General features: G+C 54.3%; 2 protein-coding genes across 8 annotated transcripts; one reads left to right on the forward strand and one right to left on the reverse strand.

Moving 5' to 3' along the window:
- Positions 1-373: 373 nt before the first annotated feature.
- Spred3 (sprouty related EVH1 domain containing 3) lies at positions 374-12,548 on the reverse strand. Of its 6 annotated transcripts, XM_041654787.1 has the most exons (7): positions 12,458-12,543; positions 10,912-11,014; positions 10,834-10,842; positions 9,569-9,737; positions 9,399-9,475; positions 5,463-5,606; positions 374-4,768 (listed from the first exon to the last, which is right to left on the reverse strand). In XM_041654787.1, the coding sequence occupies exons 2-7, from the start codon at positions 11,008-11,010 to the stop codon at positions 4,103-4,105; spliced, it is 1,164 nt and encodes a 387-aa protein (XP_041510721.1). In that variant the 5' UTR covers positions 11,011-11,014; positions 12,458-12,543; the 3' UTR covers positions 374-4,102. The 6 variants fall into 6 exon arrangements, with proteins under 6 accessions (XP_041510721.1, XP_041510720.1, XP_041510723.1 ...); XM_041654786.1 differs by having other exon boundaries at positions 10,834-11,014; positions 12,454-12,548; XM_041654789.1 differs by lacking the exon at positions 10,834-10,842 and having other exon boundaries at positions 10,927-11,014.
- Positions 12,549-13,586: 1,038 nt separating this feature from the next.
- Ggn (gametogenetin) lies at positions 13,587-16,879 on the forward strand. 2 transcript variants are annotated; one of them, XM_041653230.1, is made up of 3 exons: positions 13,587-13,606; positions 14,166-16,064; positions 16,762-16,879. In XM_041653230.1, the coding sequence occupies exons 1-3, from the start codon at positions 13,587-13,589 to the stop codon at positions 16,877-16,879; spliced, it is 2,037 nt and encodes a 678-aa protein (XP_041509164.1). The 2 variants fall into 2 exon arrangements, with proteins under 2 accessions (XP_041509164.1, XP_041509163.1); XM_041653229.1 differs by lacking the exon at positions 13,587-13,606 and having other exon boundaries at positions 13,881-16,064.
- The last annotated feature ends 60 nt before the right edge of the window (positions 16,880-16,939 follow it).

Below are 16,939 nucleotides of genomic sequence, written 5' to 3' on the forward strand. Positions count from 1 at the left end.
ACCAGCGCCGCCCAGAAACTGCACCATCTTAGAGAGGCAGGCAGGCCTTTCACCATTAACCAACACTTTCCTGCCAAATTGGTTTTCCATTTGAAACCGAGTAACTTAAATTCTTTTTTATTTTATGTGCACGATTGTTTGTACCTGCACGTGTACATGTGAACCTCATGTGTGTCCTGTGCCCATGAAAGTAAGGTTCTCTGAAATTGGAGTTATGGAGTTATGGATGGCAGTGAACCCTCATGGGGTGTTGCGAAAGAAACCCAAGTCTTGGGGGCTGGAGAGATGGCTCAGCGGTTAAGAGCATTTGCCTGCTCTTCCAAAGGTCCTGAGTTCAATTCCTGACAACCACATGGTGGCTCACAACCATCTGTAATGAGGTCTGGTGCCCTCTTCTGGCCTGGAGACATACACACAGACAGAATATTGTATACATAAAAAAAAAAAGTTCCCATGTGGGTAGCTCATGACCGCTTGTAACTCCAGCTCACACGCATGTACCCACAAATAATTAAATCTTTCCCCCAAACACATGAGCTACTAACCTTGACTCCCCTTTATGTCTTGGCACAGAGGCCATTGCTCATGCTAAGCATGTATTCTACCGCTGCTTTTAAACTCCACCTATAAACCTATGGGCTCAGTAAGAGATTTTGTTGCTCTTATGGAGGACCTGGGTTCCCAGCAATCACACAGTGGCTAACAGCTGCAACTCCAGTCCAGGGGATCTGATGCCAGGTAACCAGGTGGCACACATACAAGCAAACACTCATAAAATGCAGTTAAAATCTTAAAAAAAAAAAATCTTGACTCATTTAAAACTTCCATTATCCCCCCCCCACCCCCATTTCTTTCACATTACCTGCACCACCGCAGCCTCCACAGGGAACTGGCTTGACCCCTTCCCCAGGGGTCTTCCCCACACAGCTACAACTAGCCTGTAAAAATCCGCACCATGCTCGGGAGCCTCCCTGTGGCTCCATCTCACTTGCTCAGGGAACAAAGCCCATGCATGCAATGTCATGAGAAGCCTGGCACACCTTGCCACCTTTCCATCACCCTCTCCCAGGATTGCCCCTTGCTTAACTCCACTCCCAATTTACCAGATATATCCCCCTTAGAGACTAGTGCTGGCTGCTACACCCACAAAACCCTTCCCCTGCAGGGTTTTATGCAAATGTCCGCTGCCCACTGCAGCACCACCAGTATCTACGGGGCTTGACACATGCTAGGTGTTTAGTAAACGCAGTGGAGTGATTGGACAAATAAAACCCAACTAGATGGTCAGTTAGCTCCTGGGACTAAAGGATGAAGAAGGAAAGAACAGGAGTGCAGCACTTCCGGAAACAAGTGGGCAGAGCGCGCCAATGCAAATAAAAACCAGGCTAAGACACTGTCACAGGCATTTCTTGGAGCAGATCTCATGTCCCCCCTCCCCCAATGCCAAGGCTGGCTGGGTCTTTGGGCCCCATTCTCCCTCCGCTTCAGCCTGCACTGACACAATATTGAGGTCACAGACTGGCTTGGAATCATGATCAGGAAGGTAAATGTTGGCATGCCTCCCCCAAAATCTGGGGGGCAAGCATCCAATCTGAGGGGCAAGCAGTTGGAAAACTGGGGGCTCCAGGGTCTGAGGTCTTCCTGGATCCCAGGGTTCAGCCCTCCACGCACCCCAGATATGGGGGCAATGAAAGGTAATCATGGATCAGAAGTGGGTATCAGCAGGGAACAGGGTTGGGGACTTGGGAGAGGGGGTACTGGGAGAGGGGGACTAGGGAACCTTCCCCAGTCCCCACTGCTTAATCAGATCTCACAGCACCATACAGCACTCTGGTCCCCCATCCCACCCCTTCCCAAAATGAGGTAGGTTAAGAATGGAGCTTCCCCCCACTCACTATGGAAGGGGGGAGACCGAGGCACAGAGAGGGGGATGGGGACCCAGGCTACCCCAGTCCCCAGTTCCTCCGCCCTCAGCTCTGATGGGTCTGACAGTGATGAGAGCTGGACAGAGTGGGGATGGGAGGGACACCCCCTGTCCCCATTTCTCTCACCCATCCCAGGGTCTGGTTGGGAGAGCTGAATCACAGGTTCCGGATACAATAAATAGTTAATAATTTAAAGGAAGTGGCACAAATATTAATCCCTTGAATCCCCACAAGGCCACCCAAACCTGGATAATCAGGAATGGTTAAGTGCACATTCCCAGGTACTTAGGGCCAGGTGTAGTCCTAAGCCCATAAACCATCAAGACTGTCCTGGCTGGGAGACCTTGGTTTCTCTATCCAGGACACCAGATCCTATGTACAGTGGGACACCCCCTTCTTCTCCAGAAGAAAAGCATGGGGAGTGCCATGAAAGGGTGCTGAACGTTCCAGAGCCACTCCCAACTGAGATAGAAGAGGTTGACAAAGAGATGGACCCGAACAAACTAGGGGTTGCAGCAGGGAGATTTTCAAGGTTAGGGATGATGGGGCTTCTGTGGAGCAAAAGCCAACTCTAAAGGTACTGTTGTGGCAAGCAGAGAAGGGGGAGCCTCCCTCTGATGTCTCTGCTTGACCCCTGCAGCTGCCAGCCTCTGCTTAGCAACTTTGTACAATCCTCTGTGGCAATGCCAGGCCCTAGAGGTGGCACAGGAACACTGCTGGGTGGTTCAGGATTCCAGCAATCTGAATTCACACTGGTGACAAGTGTCCCCCCAGGATAAAGTGGCGACCCGTGTTGCTGGGACTTGGAGGTCTTATGGCCCTCTGGATGGCAGAACTCAGGGGGATCGGGTGATGAGGTATCTAGGGGCTTTATCAGTCTCAAAGTACTCTGAATTCAAGAAAATCTGGCATCTAAAGGTGCAGGCCCTGGGGCTTCTTGTTTCTGAATGTCTCTGGTATAGAGGGACCAAGGTCTCAGGCCAAAAACAATCAAGATTGTGAGGGCTCGAATCCTGCACCTAGGGGTCGATTGGTATCCCAGTGCTCTTAAAGAACCTTGGGATTGCTCTAGAGCTGAGTGAAGGGATGAGAGGCCTGGGTTACCATGACCACTGCATCTTCTGAAATCCCAGCTCCCACCCAGATGGAAGGGAATTAGGGAATGCAGGGAGAAGGAAACTAATGTCTCCGGCAACATTTGGGTTCTTAAAATTCAGGCCCCAAGGAAACTGGAAGGCTATCCAAGCACTTGAAACCAGTGCATTGGGGCCAAAGTGCTGGTGGCCTTCAGCCTTACAACTGAGGGGACCAGGAACCTCAGAGACCGTCTGTGAGACCCAAGTTCTCAAAAACTTGAGGGGCAGGTAGGTGTTCAGGCCCTGGCTCCCAGGACAACTTGGTATCTAATATCTGGACTCTTGCTGAGCTCTGAAAAGGGCCTCCCAAGTTATTTTAGTCAGAAAACACCTCGTGTTTGAGGCTATCTGAGGACCTGGTGCATCTGAAGTCTGGGGAGCGAGGGGATCTGAGTCATTTGCACATGAACGGATGGTGAGATCTGTGGACTCTCGGGAGTGGGTAGACTTCAGGTCAGTATGTGGTGAGCGTCTCTAACCCAGAAGGATTTGGTGTTTTCGGGTCCTGGGGCTATAAGAACATTCAGATGTAGGCATAGCAGGTCTCGGGTGAAAATCCAGGGACAGTTTTCTGGTGATTCTGGTCTCAAGGTCTAAGTCATTTGATAAAGGGTCAGGTTTTAGCAAATCCTGACTAATTTGGGGGCTGTAATATGAGTGTTAACAATGTCAAGTATGACCTGGAGTCTGGGTTGGGTATTTAGACAGAATCGGGTCCAAGATCCCTGGGTCTCAGGGGTGTGAACTCCTGGGCCCTCTTAGATGTTTGGAGATGTCACGATTCTCCTCAATGAGGAAGAGGGAGGGAGAATCCAGAATTCAGGACTCCTGGGTGCGCTTGACAGACATCCTGATGAAGCTGGGTATGGGATCTTAGTGCTAAGTTTGGTTTCCAGGTACCAGATCTGGGATCTCTCAAATCCATTCAAGCTCCAAGTTCCAGACGTACCTAAGTTTGGGTTTTAGGTTCGTATGAAGTTCAGGGTCCTGGATCCTCCATTTTGGGTCTTCAGGCCGATTTTCAAACCAGCCCAGGGATCCTCACCGAGCAGCCTCCTCATGACGACCCCCACAGCCAGCACATCCACAGCGTGCTGCAACCCAGTGACAGGCGCGCAGGGGCGCGTAGCAGCAGAGGCAGGGCACTGCCAGCGACAGCGCAGCCAAAGCGGCCCAGCGTGCAGCAGGGCGTGGGTGGCCTGGCTCACAAGCGCACGGGTCCGAGAAGTCGCCCTCGGCGTCCGACAGGCAGTGGTACAGCAAGCTCTCGGCGCACCACAGGCAGCTGAGCCTGCGCACTAGCAAGCGACCTGGGTCCGGGGCCTCTGCGCAGCGGCCACCACGACCATCGGCACGGCGGCGGAAGAGTGCTCTGCAGTGCACACAACGTGCAGCCTCCTCTGCCTCAGGGGAGGCCTTGGCTGGAGCAGAGGTGGGGCCCGGACCCGGGGGTGGACGAGCAGGAGGTGCTGGGGGTGCAGCCTCAGTGAGAGGGGCAGGGAGTGACACTGGGGGACCCAGGGCTGCACCCCTCAATGCACCAGTCTTGACGAAGCCCACGACACAGGTAGACAGAGGAAGAGATGCCGGTAGTCCAGATCGCCGGTAGTCCTCATAGCCCCGGCCGCCCCAGCCCTGGCTCCCTGCCCCGGCTAGAGACTCTGAGGCTTCTGGAATACCAGTGAACGGTAGAAGTGGAGGGTAGCTCTGCAGAGCCAAGGGACATAAGAGATCAGGTTAGGGACTTCTGCAACTCACAAAATCCCCATAGGCTAACCAGGTTCAGAAGACCCAAAATCCCAGGATATAGAAACAGGCATCAGTCAAGAGGGACTATGTTCCCCCAAAACTCTCTTGGTTTCAGGCTTTAGACTTTTGGCCTATGCCCTCAGTGACAGATGAATGTAGGCACCCCGTGGCTCAAGATTGCCGAGTTCATTCACACTCAACCCCCTGCCCCTCCTTCAGGAGAAAGGAAACAGTCTTAAGGAGTCCTTCCATGAGTTCCAGCATCTTCTAACATGTTTGGAAATCTGTGCATGTCCTCCCTCGAGTCCCTGCATGAAGTAGACAATCCTCGAATCTCCCAGAAGACTATTGACACTTGAAAGCTCCTACCCGCTCTCAGGAGTCCAGGCATCTTTCTTTCTGCCCCAGTACTGGGGTTTGAACTCAGCATCTCCAGCACCTTCTATATGACACTCTAACACTGAACTACTCCCCCAGCCCCAAACCCAGGTCTCTGTTTCACTTCCACGGACAACTAAATCAGGATGGCCATTTCCTGGGATCTGTGTCCCCTCTCATTCAGTTGCGTTTCAGCTAGGGTCAGTTTAGGGAGCAGTACAATTCTATTTGATTATACGATGATTTGATTTGCTGAGGGTCGGGGAAGCCTTACCTGAGCAGAGGAGCAGCACTGTTGTGGAGGAGTGGCCGGTGGGAAGGCAGTTGTTGACTCCACCGTGACAATGGGCGCTGCGACAGCTGTGGGAGAAGTTTCCTGGCGGCTGTGACTGGAGGAGGAGTCGCTATCTATGTGGGACTGAGGGAGATTGGAGGGGCCTTAGAGCAGGGAGTTCTCCAACCAAAGATGAAGCCCTTACATAGACCCTCCTTCCCCGGAGAGCAAGGGCTCTGCAATCAGGAGGCCTGGGCTCAAACCTCTGCTCTGTCACCTACCAGTTGGTTGTGTGGCAAGTGAGCTTATGTCTGAGCCTCAGAGTTCTCCTCTGTAAAATGGGGGTGGTGGGGGGGTCATCACAATTCATTCACAAGGATTTGTTTAGGACACTGCAAGGGGCCAACATCTATTTTAAAGGGTCAACAGAGCCTCGATGGTCCCTCACCAGGGCTCCTAGACAACAGCTGTCTCTGGGTTAGCGTTTTTTTTTACCATTTAGCCACGCCCCCAGACCCTCGCTGGTGGATTCCACCATGCCACACCCACAACCTTGGTTATTTATTAAGAATCTCACTTAGATCAGGCCTCAAACTTAGATCATCCTGCCTTCCCTCAGGAGTAGCTGGGATTCTAGGTGCCTGCCACCTGACTCCGGATATGGGTATCATTTCTCCAGGACTCCTAATGAACTGCTCAGATCACCAGCCTACAGGCCATCCACCACCCTCTCCCCTCCCAGAAGCCCTAACCTGAAGGAGCAAGCACCTCTTCCTTGGCCAGTCAGTACATTCCTGCTTCATTTTCACTACAGTTCAAAAAGATCTTTTTTCTGCCCAGACATCTTGCTTCCACCCAAACCAGGCCCCCACTTCACTAGCTGCAAGCCCACTCCCCAGGCCCTCCGCTTCTTTTCCTGTAACCTGAACATAACTCCCACTTAGCCGTTCACAGCCCTCCGTCTACAGCCGCCGAGCACCACGGCATGCCAGACACAAAGGTCACTCTGCAGCTTCCAGCTTTGAAGAAGAGCCCCTAGACAGACATTGTGTGTGACTGCCAGAAAGCCACCTCCATCCCCTATGACCTTGACAGTTTCATTGACCTGAGGAACTAGTTTTGTTGCTCCCGGTATTCTCAGCACTCCCCAAATGCATCTGGGCATTCTGTGCCTCATTCATTATCATCTCATCCATCATTCACCCCGTTGACTGAACGCCTAATGTGTGCCAGGCACTGTTTCAGGGATTGGATGAGTAGCAAGGATCTAGCAAAAGATCCTTGGCCTATTGGAGCTGATGTGCTAGCATGGAGGATAGGCAGGGAACCTACCGATAAGAAAACTGTCTTAGAAGGTGGGAGAGGGGGTTAGAATCCAATAAGGGACATTGGAGATTGCCCTTGGGGTGGCAGGGGTGGGTGGAGGGGCACACAAAGGTTTTGTTTTGTTTTTGAGACAGGTTTTCTTAATGTAACCCTGGCTGTCCTAGAACTCACTCTGTAGACTAGGTTGGCCTCAAACCCACAGAGCTCCATCGGCCTCTGTCTCACAAATGCTGGGATTAAAGGCATGTATCACCATGTCCAGCCGGGGAAGGAGTTTTATGTATTCCAAGCCAACCTCAAACTTGTAAAATAGCCGAAGGATGACCTTGAATTAAGATCCTCCTGCCTCCACTTTCCTAGTGCTGGGATCACAGATGCCAGCTGAAGAATCAAAGGCAGGGCTTTGTCTACGCTAGACAAGCTGAATCCCCAATCTGAAAATACAGTTTTAAATAGGTTGTTCAGTGAAGCCACCAAGAAGACATTTGTAGAGCACCTCAGAAGAAATGATAAAAAGGCAGATGGAAAACTGAAGAAGTGTTCTAGACAGAAGGGCTCCACCAGGAATGTGTCAACCCCATTGCAATGACAGTGAGGAGTCTGGTGTGACTACGACAGGGAGAGGGGAGGGCCAGCCCAGGCCCAGATGGGTGTCATGTGCCACCTTGAGTGGGGGAGTCATGGGAAGGTTCTGAGCGGAGAAAGGGTGCGATCTGACTCAGCTATTGTTAAGAGCACCTTGCCCCCCCACCCATGTGGGTTTGTTCTAGGGGTCAGGAGAGACAGTGACAAGGAGAAGCCATGGAGACCTTCAGTTGGGAGATGACGTTGGACATTATTGGATGGAAAGCAGATTTAGTCATTTTGAAAGTAGAACCTGGGCTAGGGCTGTCACTCAGTGGTAGAGTACTTGCCTAGCATGAACAAGACTCTGAGTTTGAGTGCCGATACAGAGAGAGAGAGAGAGAGAGAGAGAGAGAGAGAGAGAAGGAATTAGAGGGCTAGAGAGATGGCTCAGCAGGTAAAAGCACTGGCTGCTCTTTCAGAGGATCCTGGTTTGATTCCTAGTCCCCACATGGCAGCTCACAATCAGATTAACACAATTCCAGGGTGAGCTAACAGCTTGTCAGACCTCCTGTAGTGCCTGCACTAGGCACACAAGTAGATGCACAGACATACATGCAAGCAAAGCACTCTCTCTCCCTCTCCCCCCCCTCTCTTACACACACACACACACACACACACACACACAAAGGGGAAAAGCAGGACCAATATTGTGAGAGTCTTTGGGAAGCAGGAAAGCCCAAGCACCAGGCAGGCAGGTGCACACCTGTAACCCCACACTTGGGAAACTGAGATGGGTCACGAGGTCCTCGCTGACTTCATCTCCTGACAGAACCATCGCCACAGCTTCTCATGCTCAGCCCTCTCCTGACTCCTACCATCAGTTTCCCCAGCAGAGCCAAGGAGATTCTACTGATGGTTTACGGATAGCACACCCTTCCCTCACTCAGAAACTTCTATGGCTCCATCATTCAAGGTAAAGGAAAAAGCCTTCACAGGGGCACACAAGAGCCCACACCATCAGTCCCTGGATCACGTGACCTGGGCTGTATAATAAGGCCCTGCCTAAAAAGGAAAACAAACAAACAAAAACAAAACGATGGCATCAAGGATGACTTCAAGCCCACAGCTCGGCAGTAATTAGATCATAAAATTATTAATTTATAGCCAGGTGGTGGTGGCGCACGCCTTTAATCCTAGCACCCGGGAGGCAGAGGAGAGGCAAGTGGATCTCTGAGTTTCAGGCCTGCCTAGTCTATAGGCAGGACTACACAGAGAAACCCAGTCTCAAAATAAGAAGAAGAAGAAGAAGAGAAGAAGAAGAAGAAGAAGAAGAAGAAGAAGAAGAAGAAGAAGAAGAAGAAGAATTAATTGATTTGTCTGTGCATTTATTTTAAAGTTCATTGCTTCTTATGTTTTATCTTTTTCCTCTGTCTTTCACACTGGACTAAAGCACCAAGAAAAAAAAAAGGAAGTTTGCTGTTTTGTTTGCTAATAAAAATATCCCTGGTGCCTAAAACACTTCCTGGTGCTTTTTCAGCACCCTTGAACATATGTATGAATGACAACAGCAGAGAAAAACTGAGCCGGGCTTTGAGGGTGTACCACTGTAATCCCACCATGTATGAAGATCCAAGCTGCAGATCAGCCTAGGCCACAGAGTGAGAACCTCTGCCACCATTCCACACCCCACCCCCAAGAAAAGGAAGAAAGAGGAGAGAACAAGCAAGCCAGCCACACTGGTGACACACACCAGGAATCCCAGCACTCTGGGGATCTAAATCCAAGGTCATTCGGTCATTCCTCAGATACATATGCAGCTTTGGGGCTGGCCTGGGTTACGTTAGACCCTAACTAAAAATAAATTGATAGATACATATAAAAGACCAGAAAAATTAAAACATCCAGGATTGAATTGCCACTATCAATTTTGGCCTGATTTTATGTTCCCAGTATGTGGCCTTCTGCCAGCTCCACAGCAAGTATTCAGGAATATTTGTAGACTAGAACCACCCACACACACCCATGGCAGACCCTAAGACTCACCGTCAGAGGGCAGGGGGTCTCTGCAGTGTCCTGGGAAGGGGAGGAGGAGGAAGAGGAAGAGGACGGAGTGAGTGAGCCTAGAACAGGGAGAGAGGCAGAAGTGAGTTCCCAGACCCCAGCTTCTCCTATGTCTGTTCCCCAGCCTGGGCACCTGTGCCTACACCACTGACCTCGGCTGAGTGCGGCCAGCGCAGCTAGAAGACCCTTCTGGAATTCATCAGCCTCAGCAGGACTCTGAAACGTCAGCCCAAACTTGCAGTCACCCAGGCTCCAGTGGTGGAAGATAGGGTTCACTTTGTTGTAAACCAAACCTGGCCTGAGGGTACACTCCAAGGTGATCTGAGGGGCGGCAAGGGACTAGGTCACACCACCCTAGCCATGCCTGTGACCTTCAAGCCCAGCCACTCTCTACACCCCAACTACTTCATTCACAACAGCAGATGTACCTAAACACAAACTAACTACCCTAATTGGAGGGGACATGTCTCTGTTCTGCAACATCCCCTCAATCCTTTGATTTCTCTACTTATCTAATTTTTTTCCTCTGATGTCCCAGTAGGAACCTTGAATCTTATTAAATGTTAAAAAAAAATTAACCTTTTCTCATAACCTAACATTTCCTGTTCTGATGGAAGAAGAAGAATTATTCACATTTTACTGAATATCAAAATATTACAACCAGCTCCTTTCTGATGCCTCAATAATCCCCCGGAAACTGGCCCAGAGATTCTAACCTTCCACACAGAGATACCAACCTTCTAACCACTCGATGCTGACCACCCCTGGGTGTTTCCTCCACGGACTTGTCTGATACCAACACTCCTCTACACTGTTCCTGCTCTGCTTCGCAATGCATCCCTTACCCCAGCTTTCTTTTGAAAAAAAGGTTTCACAACCTAGCCCAGGTTGTCCTGTAACTTCACAATCCTCCTGCCAGTGTCCCTAGTGCTGGGATTAGAACCATGTGACATAGGACTGTCAACCATATGTGACACTTCTAAGCAGACCCCACAAATGCCTCCAGATACTTAGGGCAGACAAGGGCCAGTTGGTAGGAGGGCATCTCTGAACAAGATGGAGCCAGAAGAGGGTTCTGAGCAGAGAAGGGACAGGATGTGAGCTGGGTGTGAGCTGGGTCGTTGTGGAAAGACCAAGGTTGGAGGAGAAGCAGGAACAGGGCAGGAAGGCCACTACCGAAGTAGCTGTGTGACAGAATAGCCAGAGAAGCAGTGGACACGTTTCCCAATACCCCCATCCCACCCCCAAATTCCAGCTCTTAATTCACAAACCAGGTATTCATTCCAAAAACCATCCCAAGGCCCACTTTGAATCCCAGTGGTAGAGGGACAATGAGATCTCTCCTTGTCCCCCCCTTCCCAGATCCTTCCCTCCTTCCCCAGGGCTCATCCCATTCCCACACCCCAGGGTGGCTCACTTTCTGGTCCCGAAGCCGCTCCCCGTGGATGACGTAGTGCCCCTGGCGGGCCCCCCCCTCGGGCCTGGCCCCTCGGACCCGACATACGCTCACCTGGCTGAGGCCCCCGCCCCCCACAGGCAGCCAGCCCCCACTGGAGTCATCTCGGGCCATCACCACGGCTCGGACCCGCACCATGTACCTGGAGGAGGTGGGAAGGATAGGAACACAGGCCGTGAACTCAAATCTTCCTCCCGATTTTAGCGTTCCTCTAACCCTGCCCTCTTCTTTATCTCCCACCTCTGAATTTACCTCACCCTCAAGCCTCCAGTACCTCCACCCCTTACCCACTTTCTTCTTGGTGACATCTTGTGCCCACCTAGCTTTTCCATATCTACCTTTTTTTCACCATCCCCACCTTTTCAGCATCTTCCCCCCTCTCCACCCTCATAGCCTGGGTTTGCCACTTCCCCTCCCCCTACTGCTTCTCCCCTCAACCCCAGTCTCCTTCCCTCTCTCTCTCTCTCTCTCATCACAAACCCATAGCCCCACCCATTGTCCCCCTCACAGCTGGGTTCCTGCGCACATCTATTTTCTCTGGACCCATCAACTCAGCTTCAGTGCCCCCAACACTGCCTCCGCACCCCAGTCACCCAGGCCACTAGCTGGGTGAGAAACCTTGGCTCTTTCCCCCCACCCTTTCCCGGATTTATGAATGAGACCGGATGCAAAGCTCACTGAGTCACCCAGCAACCGGGAGATGGGCAGGGAGCAGAGAGAGAACCAGAAATGGCCAGAAAGAGAGGCCGAGAAGGAGATGGAGGCAGAGAAAGCCAGCAACCGGCTACCGAAAAGATCCAAAGAGCATTTCATTCACAAAAATCAAGGTTGCTCCCTTTGGTCTCAGTTAAGGGACGCCAAAGAAGACAGATGGGAGGGGGAGATAATTATCCATCCCCCCCCCCACCAATCCTTCAGAAACATTTTACCCCGCCCCCAGCTTAGGGGATATAGCCCTCCGCCCAGCAATCAGAATTAGCACCCAGCCCCACTGCCCCCAGCTCAGAGACCCTGAAGTCCCAACCTTAGGGACCCAGGCAACGAGTTCTAGCCCCCTCCCCCACCTGCAAGCTGTCGGGTTTCCCCAGCCTTTCAGGAGGGGAAGGGGCGGCCACAGCGCCCCCAGCCCCCTTTTCTCAATGGGATGGGATTTTGTGAATGAGCAGTCACGTGACACTGCTTCCTTTGTCCGCCCGCCTCCCCCAACAACAGGTGAAGCAGGGAAAGAGGGCAGGGGTCCCCCCAAAGGCCTAGTTGAGATGGGGCACTGAGATCTTGGGATGTCCTACGTTCCCACACATCTATTTTCCCAGGGAGAGTAGTCCTCATAGTTCCTCAATGGCGAGGGTCCACGATGGAATTTTGTGAATGGGGCATCCTCGGAAGAAGTCCAGGACCCCCAAATGGAAACTGGTACCCCAAATGGCTACCGCGTAGATTGGGGCCCCCACCCCTCTTGTTCTCCCAGCTTGTATCCGCGGGGAGCAAGGGTGGGCAGAGGGGTGCAGTTGCAGTCCTAGCTGCCCCCTCACCCGGGCAGGCAGTCTCGTCAGCCCCCCGCCCCCTCGCCGCTCTGGGCACCTGCCTGGGAGGCTCCGGCCGGGCTCCGAGCGGCGGCGACGCGGCCTCCTCCTCCTCCTCCTGTTCGCTCCCGCTCCCTCGCTGGTTCCGGCGGCGCTAGAGACGGGCACCGGGAGACGGGGCGAGGGGGGGAGGGAGGGGGAACCTGGAAGACGTGGGGGGGAGGGGGCGGCTTGGGGGAGGGGTAGGAGCAAAGAGGGCGTACTTGCCCGCTGGGTCCTAGAGCCCGGCTCGGGCTATAACGAACACCCCTTATAGCCCCCATTTTCTAGGGACCCTGAGGGGAATCCCCTACTTTTCCACTTATCTGAACGGTTGGTCCCTGATGATGTGAGAAGGGAATAGAGATAGGGCCTGATCTTCGGGTTCTAGAAAAGTGGTCCACGGTCTGGGCTTTGAATGGGAGGGGCGGGAAGCCCGGCAGGGTTCGAAAAGAGGCGGGGCCTGGGAGCCTGAGTAAGGAGAGGCTTGGGCGCTGAAGGAACTGAGAGGGTGCATCACGGAAGGGGCGGGAGGGTGGGCCCTCTGAGCCGTCCGAGTGAAGGCAGGGCCTTGGAAAGAGATGCAGCCTAGACTGAGCAAGGCGGATCTTGGAGATAAATTTCCTTAGGGGCAGGTCAGATACGAGGCCTAAAAGGAGGAGCCACGTAGCAGTGTTCGCAATGGGCGGGGTCCGGGGAGGTATTTAAAGGAGAGGGGCGGGGCATTATAAGGGGGTGGGGCATAAGGCAAAGGGGCCTGCACTTCGGGAAGACACTCTACTGTTTCTAAGGATGAGCTAGGTTCGAAGGACTGAGCTCAAGCTGGCCCACGGGGGCGTGGCCTCGAGCTTGGGGCGGGGCCTAGATCTTGGGGGTCGTCCTCGCTGTCTCGCCCACTTGCCTTCACCCGCACACTCGTTCTTTTCGGTTATTTTCTGCTACGGCCGTTCCCCGCCCTGCCCTGGTCCACGGGGCCGTGGTCTGATCTTTGGCCGGCTGTAGGAGTCGGTGAGTGGGGTCTACTGAGCGAAGGAGCCGGGGCGGAGCTTGAGGAAAGGGGGTGGAGCCTAAATTAAGAGCTGTCACAAACGCCGAGCGGGAAAAGTTTAGACTTGAGGATTTGCTGCTGGCTGAGAAGAGGGAGGGATCCAAATGATCGACAAAGAGAGACGGTGGGTGATCGGAGGGTTAGGACTGAAGGACTGGGGGATTAGTTAGACTACAGTCCCTTGTATTTGTTAGGCAGAAGCAGACCTGACGCGGGTTGGGGCGGGATGAGGATGCGGCCGATTTCTTGACAATCGGGGGCGGGGCTTAGGCCTCAAGGACTTGGTTAGAGTGTTAGGATAGAAACTTGAATTCCTTGTTGGCTTCTGGGCATAACCATCATTACCGGTGTGGTTTAAAACTCAACAAAGAGGCTGGCGAGAACTGACCCCGAAGCCTTGAAATCCCGGGTGTGGCTAAAGTGTTAGGGATGTGATCTAAGCAACCAAGGAGTCAGGGTTGGCACCTTAGTACGTTAAGAAGTTGGGTTCGAAGAGTGAACCGCTTTTGAGACTATGGGGAAGTGGGCGTGGCCATGATGAATCGGAGAACTGGAGACCGGGGCTGAGAGAATATTGGAGGACCGGACACACCAATGCAGACAGGCACAGTCCAAGAACAGCCTGAGCCGTGGAGTCCCCGCAGAACCCGCCGACTGACTGGTGGAAGTTTATTTAACCACAGTCTCCGACCTCCGTCGAAAATGGGGAATGTGCAGTCGGAGCCTTCCGCAGGCGGAGGCTCCCGTAAAGAGCAGGCCTCAGACCGCGCATCCGACTCCCGCAGGACGCCTCTGGTGGAGCCCGAGGTGACCCCCTCATCCCCAGCCATGCGCCTGGCTCGAGGGCTGGGCGTCTGGTTCCCTGGCAGTTCCGGGCCCCCGGGACTCCTGATACCCCCGGAGCCCCAGGCCTCACCCTCGCCCCTGCCCCTGACCTTAGAACTGCCCTCACCAGTGACACCCCCTCCAGAGGAGGCGGCTACGGCGGCGGTCTCCACACCACCCCCGCCCCCCGTGGGGTCCCTGCTGCCCGCGCCATCTAAGTGGCGAAAACCCACGGGCACTGCAGTGCCTCGGATCCGCGGCCTGTTGGAGGCGAGCCATCGTGGTCAGGGTGACCCTCCGAGCCTCCGCCCGCTGCCACCGCTGCCCCGGCAACTGACCGAAAAAGAACCGGTCCCGAAGGCCCCAGCCCCACCTCCGACGCTCCTAGAGCCTCGGAAGCAGCTACCTCCAGCACCTCCGCCTTGCGACCCGCAGCCCCCTAGCCGGAGAATCACTCTGGCCTCGTCGGCCACAAGCCCCACAGAAAGCCAGGTCAGGCATAGCAGCGAGGGTCAGGCGGCCGGGGGAGCCCGCGGAGGGGCGCCACCCCAAGTCGGAGAGGGCGAAATGGCTCGGTCTGCTACTTCTGAGTCCGGCCTGAGTCTGCTGTGTAAAGTCACCTTCAAGTCCGGGCCCCACTTGTCCCCCGCATCAGCCTCGGCCCCCTTAGCAGCCAAACCCTCAGTTGGGGCCGGTGGTGGCGGAGGACTGTTTGCCTCGTCGGGGGCCATCTCTTATGCCGAGGTCCTGAAGCAAGGGCCCCAACCTCCTGGAGCCACTCGTCCCATGGGAGAGGTCCCTCGTGCAGCTCAGGAAACCGAGGGCGGTGATGGAGATGGCGAAGGGTGTTCTGGTCCCCCTTCGGCGCCTGCTCCCCTTGCCCGGGCTCTACCACCACCCCCTTACACCACCTTCCCAGGTTCAAAGCCCAAATTCGACTGGGTGAGCCCTCCCGATGGCACTGAACGGCACTTCCGATTCAACGGGGCTGCAGGGGGAATCGGGGCACCCCGAAGGCGCACAACCACACTCTCAGGGCCATGGGGCTCCCCTCCATCAAAGTCAGGTCAGACGCATCCAGCTTCAGGGCCCCGGAGAACCTCACCTGCCTTGCTGGCGCCACCCATGTTCATCTTCCCAGCGCCCACCAATAGCGACCCTGTATACTCAGTGCCTCCAGGTCCGCAGCAGATACCTCCGTTGCCACCGCCACCACCACCACCAACCACTCCGCCACCGGCGCCTCCACCCACACCACAGCCACCAGCGCTCCCGAGGACGCCGATACTGGTGGCCCGTCCGCCTACTCCAGGCCCTGGCCAGGCGGAGTCAGCCTTGGCTCCCACCCCTCCTCCCTCTCTGCCCTCTACCGCGGCCGCCGACCAGGTCCCGCCCCCGCTCCCGACCCCTGTTCCGGCCACATCCCCAGCTCCAGCAACTCCTCCTGCTGAGCCACCGCCAGTGCCTCAACCCACCAAGATTCGTACACGCAAGAACAAAGGTCCCCGAGCGGCCCGGGGTGTGATCCGTGAAGAGGTTATATCTGGAGACGGTCCTCGAGAACTGACTTCAAATCCGGTGACTGACAGCAACAGAGGGGGTGGCGGTAGCAGCAGCGGAACCTCCACAGCCGGTGCCCCTAACAAGGGTGCAGTGCGCCACTGGCCACCTTTCGAGGTGCTTAATTCCTGCCCCTGCAAGTGCTACTGCCGCCATCAACCCCGCCACAGACGCCTCCCTCGCAACGTGTCTGCCTGGTGAGGGAGATCGAGGAGTGGAGGGCACACACCCAAGTCCAGCACCCATTTTCCCTGGATAGAATAAGATTCAACGCTTTGGCATCCTGACCATAGGCTGGCCCTTGTCTTATGTGGGTCTCGGCCTAGCTGGGCCTCAGGAGCTGACCTTTGACTGGCCTTTAGCTCAACCCCTTGACCCTTAGTCAATTCCATAACCTTCCTGTTGGTCTGACCCTATTCTGCCTTAACCCTGTCCCTGAGGGCACTAAGGCCCAACCCCAAGGCTTTTCAGAGACTGGGGAAGGAAGCAACTGTCTTTTTGGAACCTGAGGGTGGAGTAAATAACAGGCCCCCAACCTTTCTGGGCCCAGTGAGACCCTCACCTTCCATACCTTATCCCAACCCCCTACTCACCTACCCTGGGTCCAAGGCTTTGGCAACTAGAGGGCAGACCTTTGCCTACAAAGATTACTTTCCCATCAGGGGGCACTGCTGCTCTCTCCACCTTCGCTACTATACTAAGCCCCTGGATTTTGTTGCCAGCTCTAAACCTTGCTATGGACAAAATCCTGCCTTGGGGGCTTAGCTCGGGCTCCTCATATTCCTTCCTATTCCACACGGATGTACCTCTGCCCCAAATGCCCTTAGGAACCTTATGACATTTCAGAGTAGTCCAGCAGACTACACAGACCCTGTCAATTCTTCCTTCTCCCAGGCTGAGCACACCCACCAACCACCTGAGTGAGCCGCCCTGGGTGGCCACCGTCAAGCTGGCTGGCTCCCTAGTAGCTGGACTGGAGCACTACGACTTGCAGGCCACCCATTCCAACTGAGCGTGGCCTGCCCAACACCCTCTGCCTCACCTTCCTTGCCAATAAAGCACCCAGTCTACA

The sequence above is a fragment of the Microtus oregoni genome, unplaced genomic scaffold (assembly GCF_018167655.1).
Source record: "Microtus oregoni isolate MIOR12 unplaced genomic scaffold, Mior012 000006F_ref0000085, whole genome shotgun sequence".
Classification (NCBI taxonomy): domain Eukaryota; kingdom Metazoa; phylum Chordata; class Mammalia; order Rodentia; family Cricetidae; genus Microtus; species Microtus oregoni.

Coding starts and splice junctions, on each gene's coding strand:
- Spred3 (XM_041654784.1), bottom strand. Junction 9,738..10,833: donor AGCGGCTTCGGGACCAGAAA/GTGAGCCACCCT, acceptor GCCGCCCCTCAG/ATCACCTTGGAGTGTACCCT. Junction 9,476..9,568: donor GCTGGCCGCACTCAGCCGAG/GTCAGTGGTGTA, acceptor TCCCTGTTCTAG/GCTCACTCACTCCGTCCTCT.
- Ggn (XM_041653229.1), top strand. CDS start 14,077: ATGCAGACAGGCACAGTCCAAGAACAGCCTGAGCCGTGGAGTCCCCGC. Junction 16,065..16,761: donor CCTCGCAACGTGTCTGCCTG/GTGAGGGAGATC, acceptor TCCTTCTCCCAG/GCTGAGCACACCCACCAACC.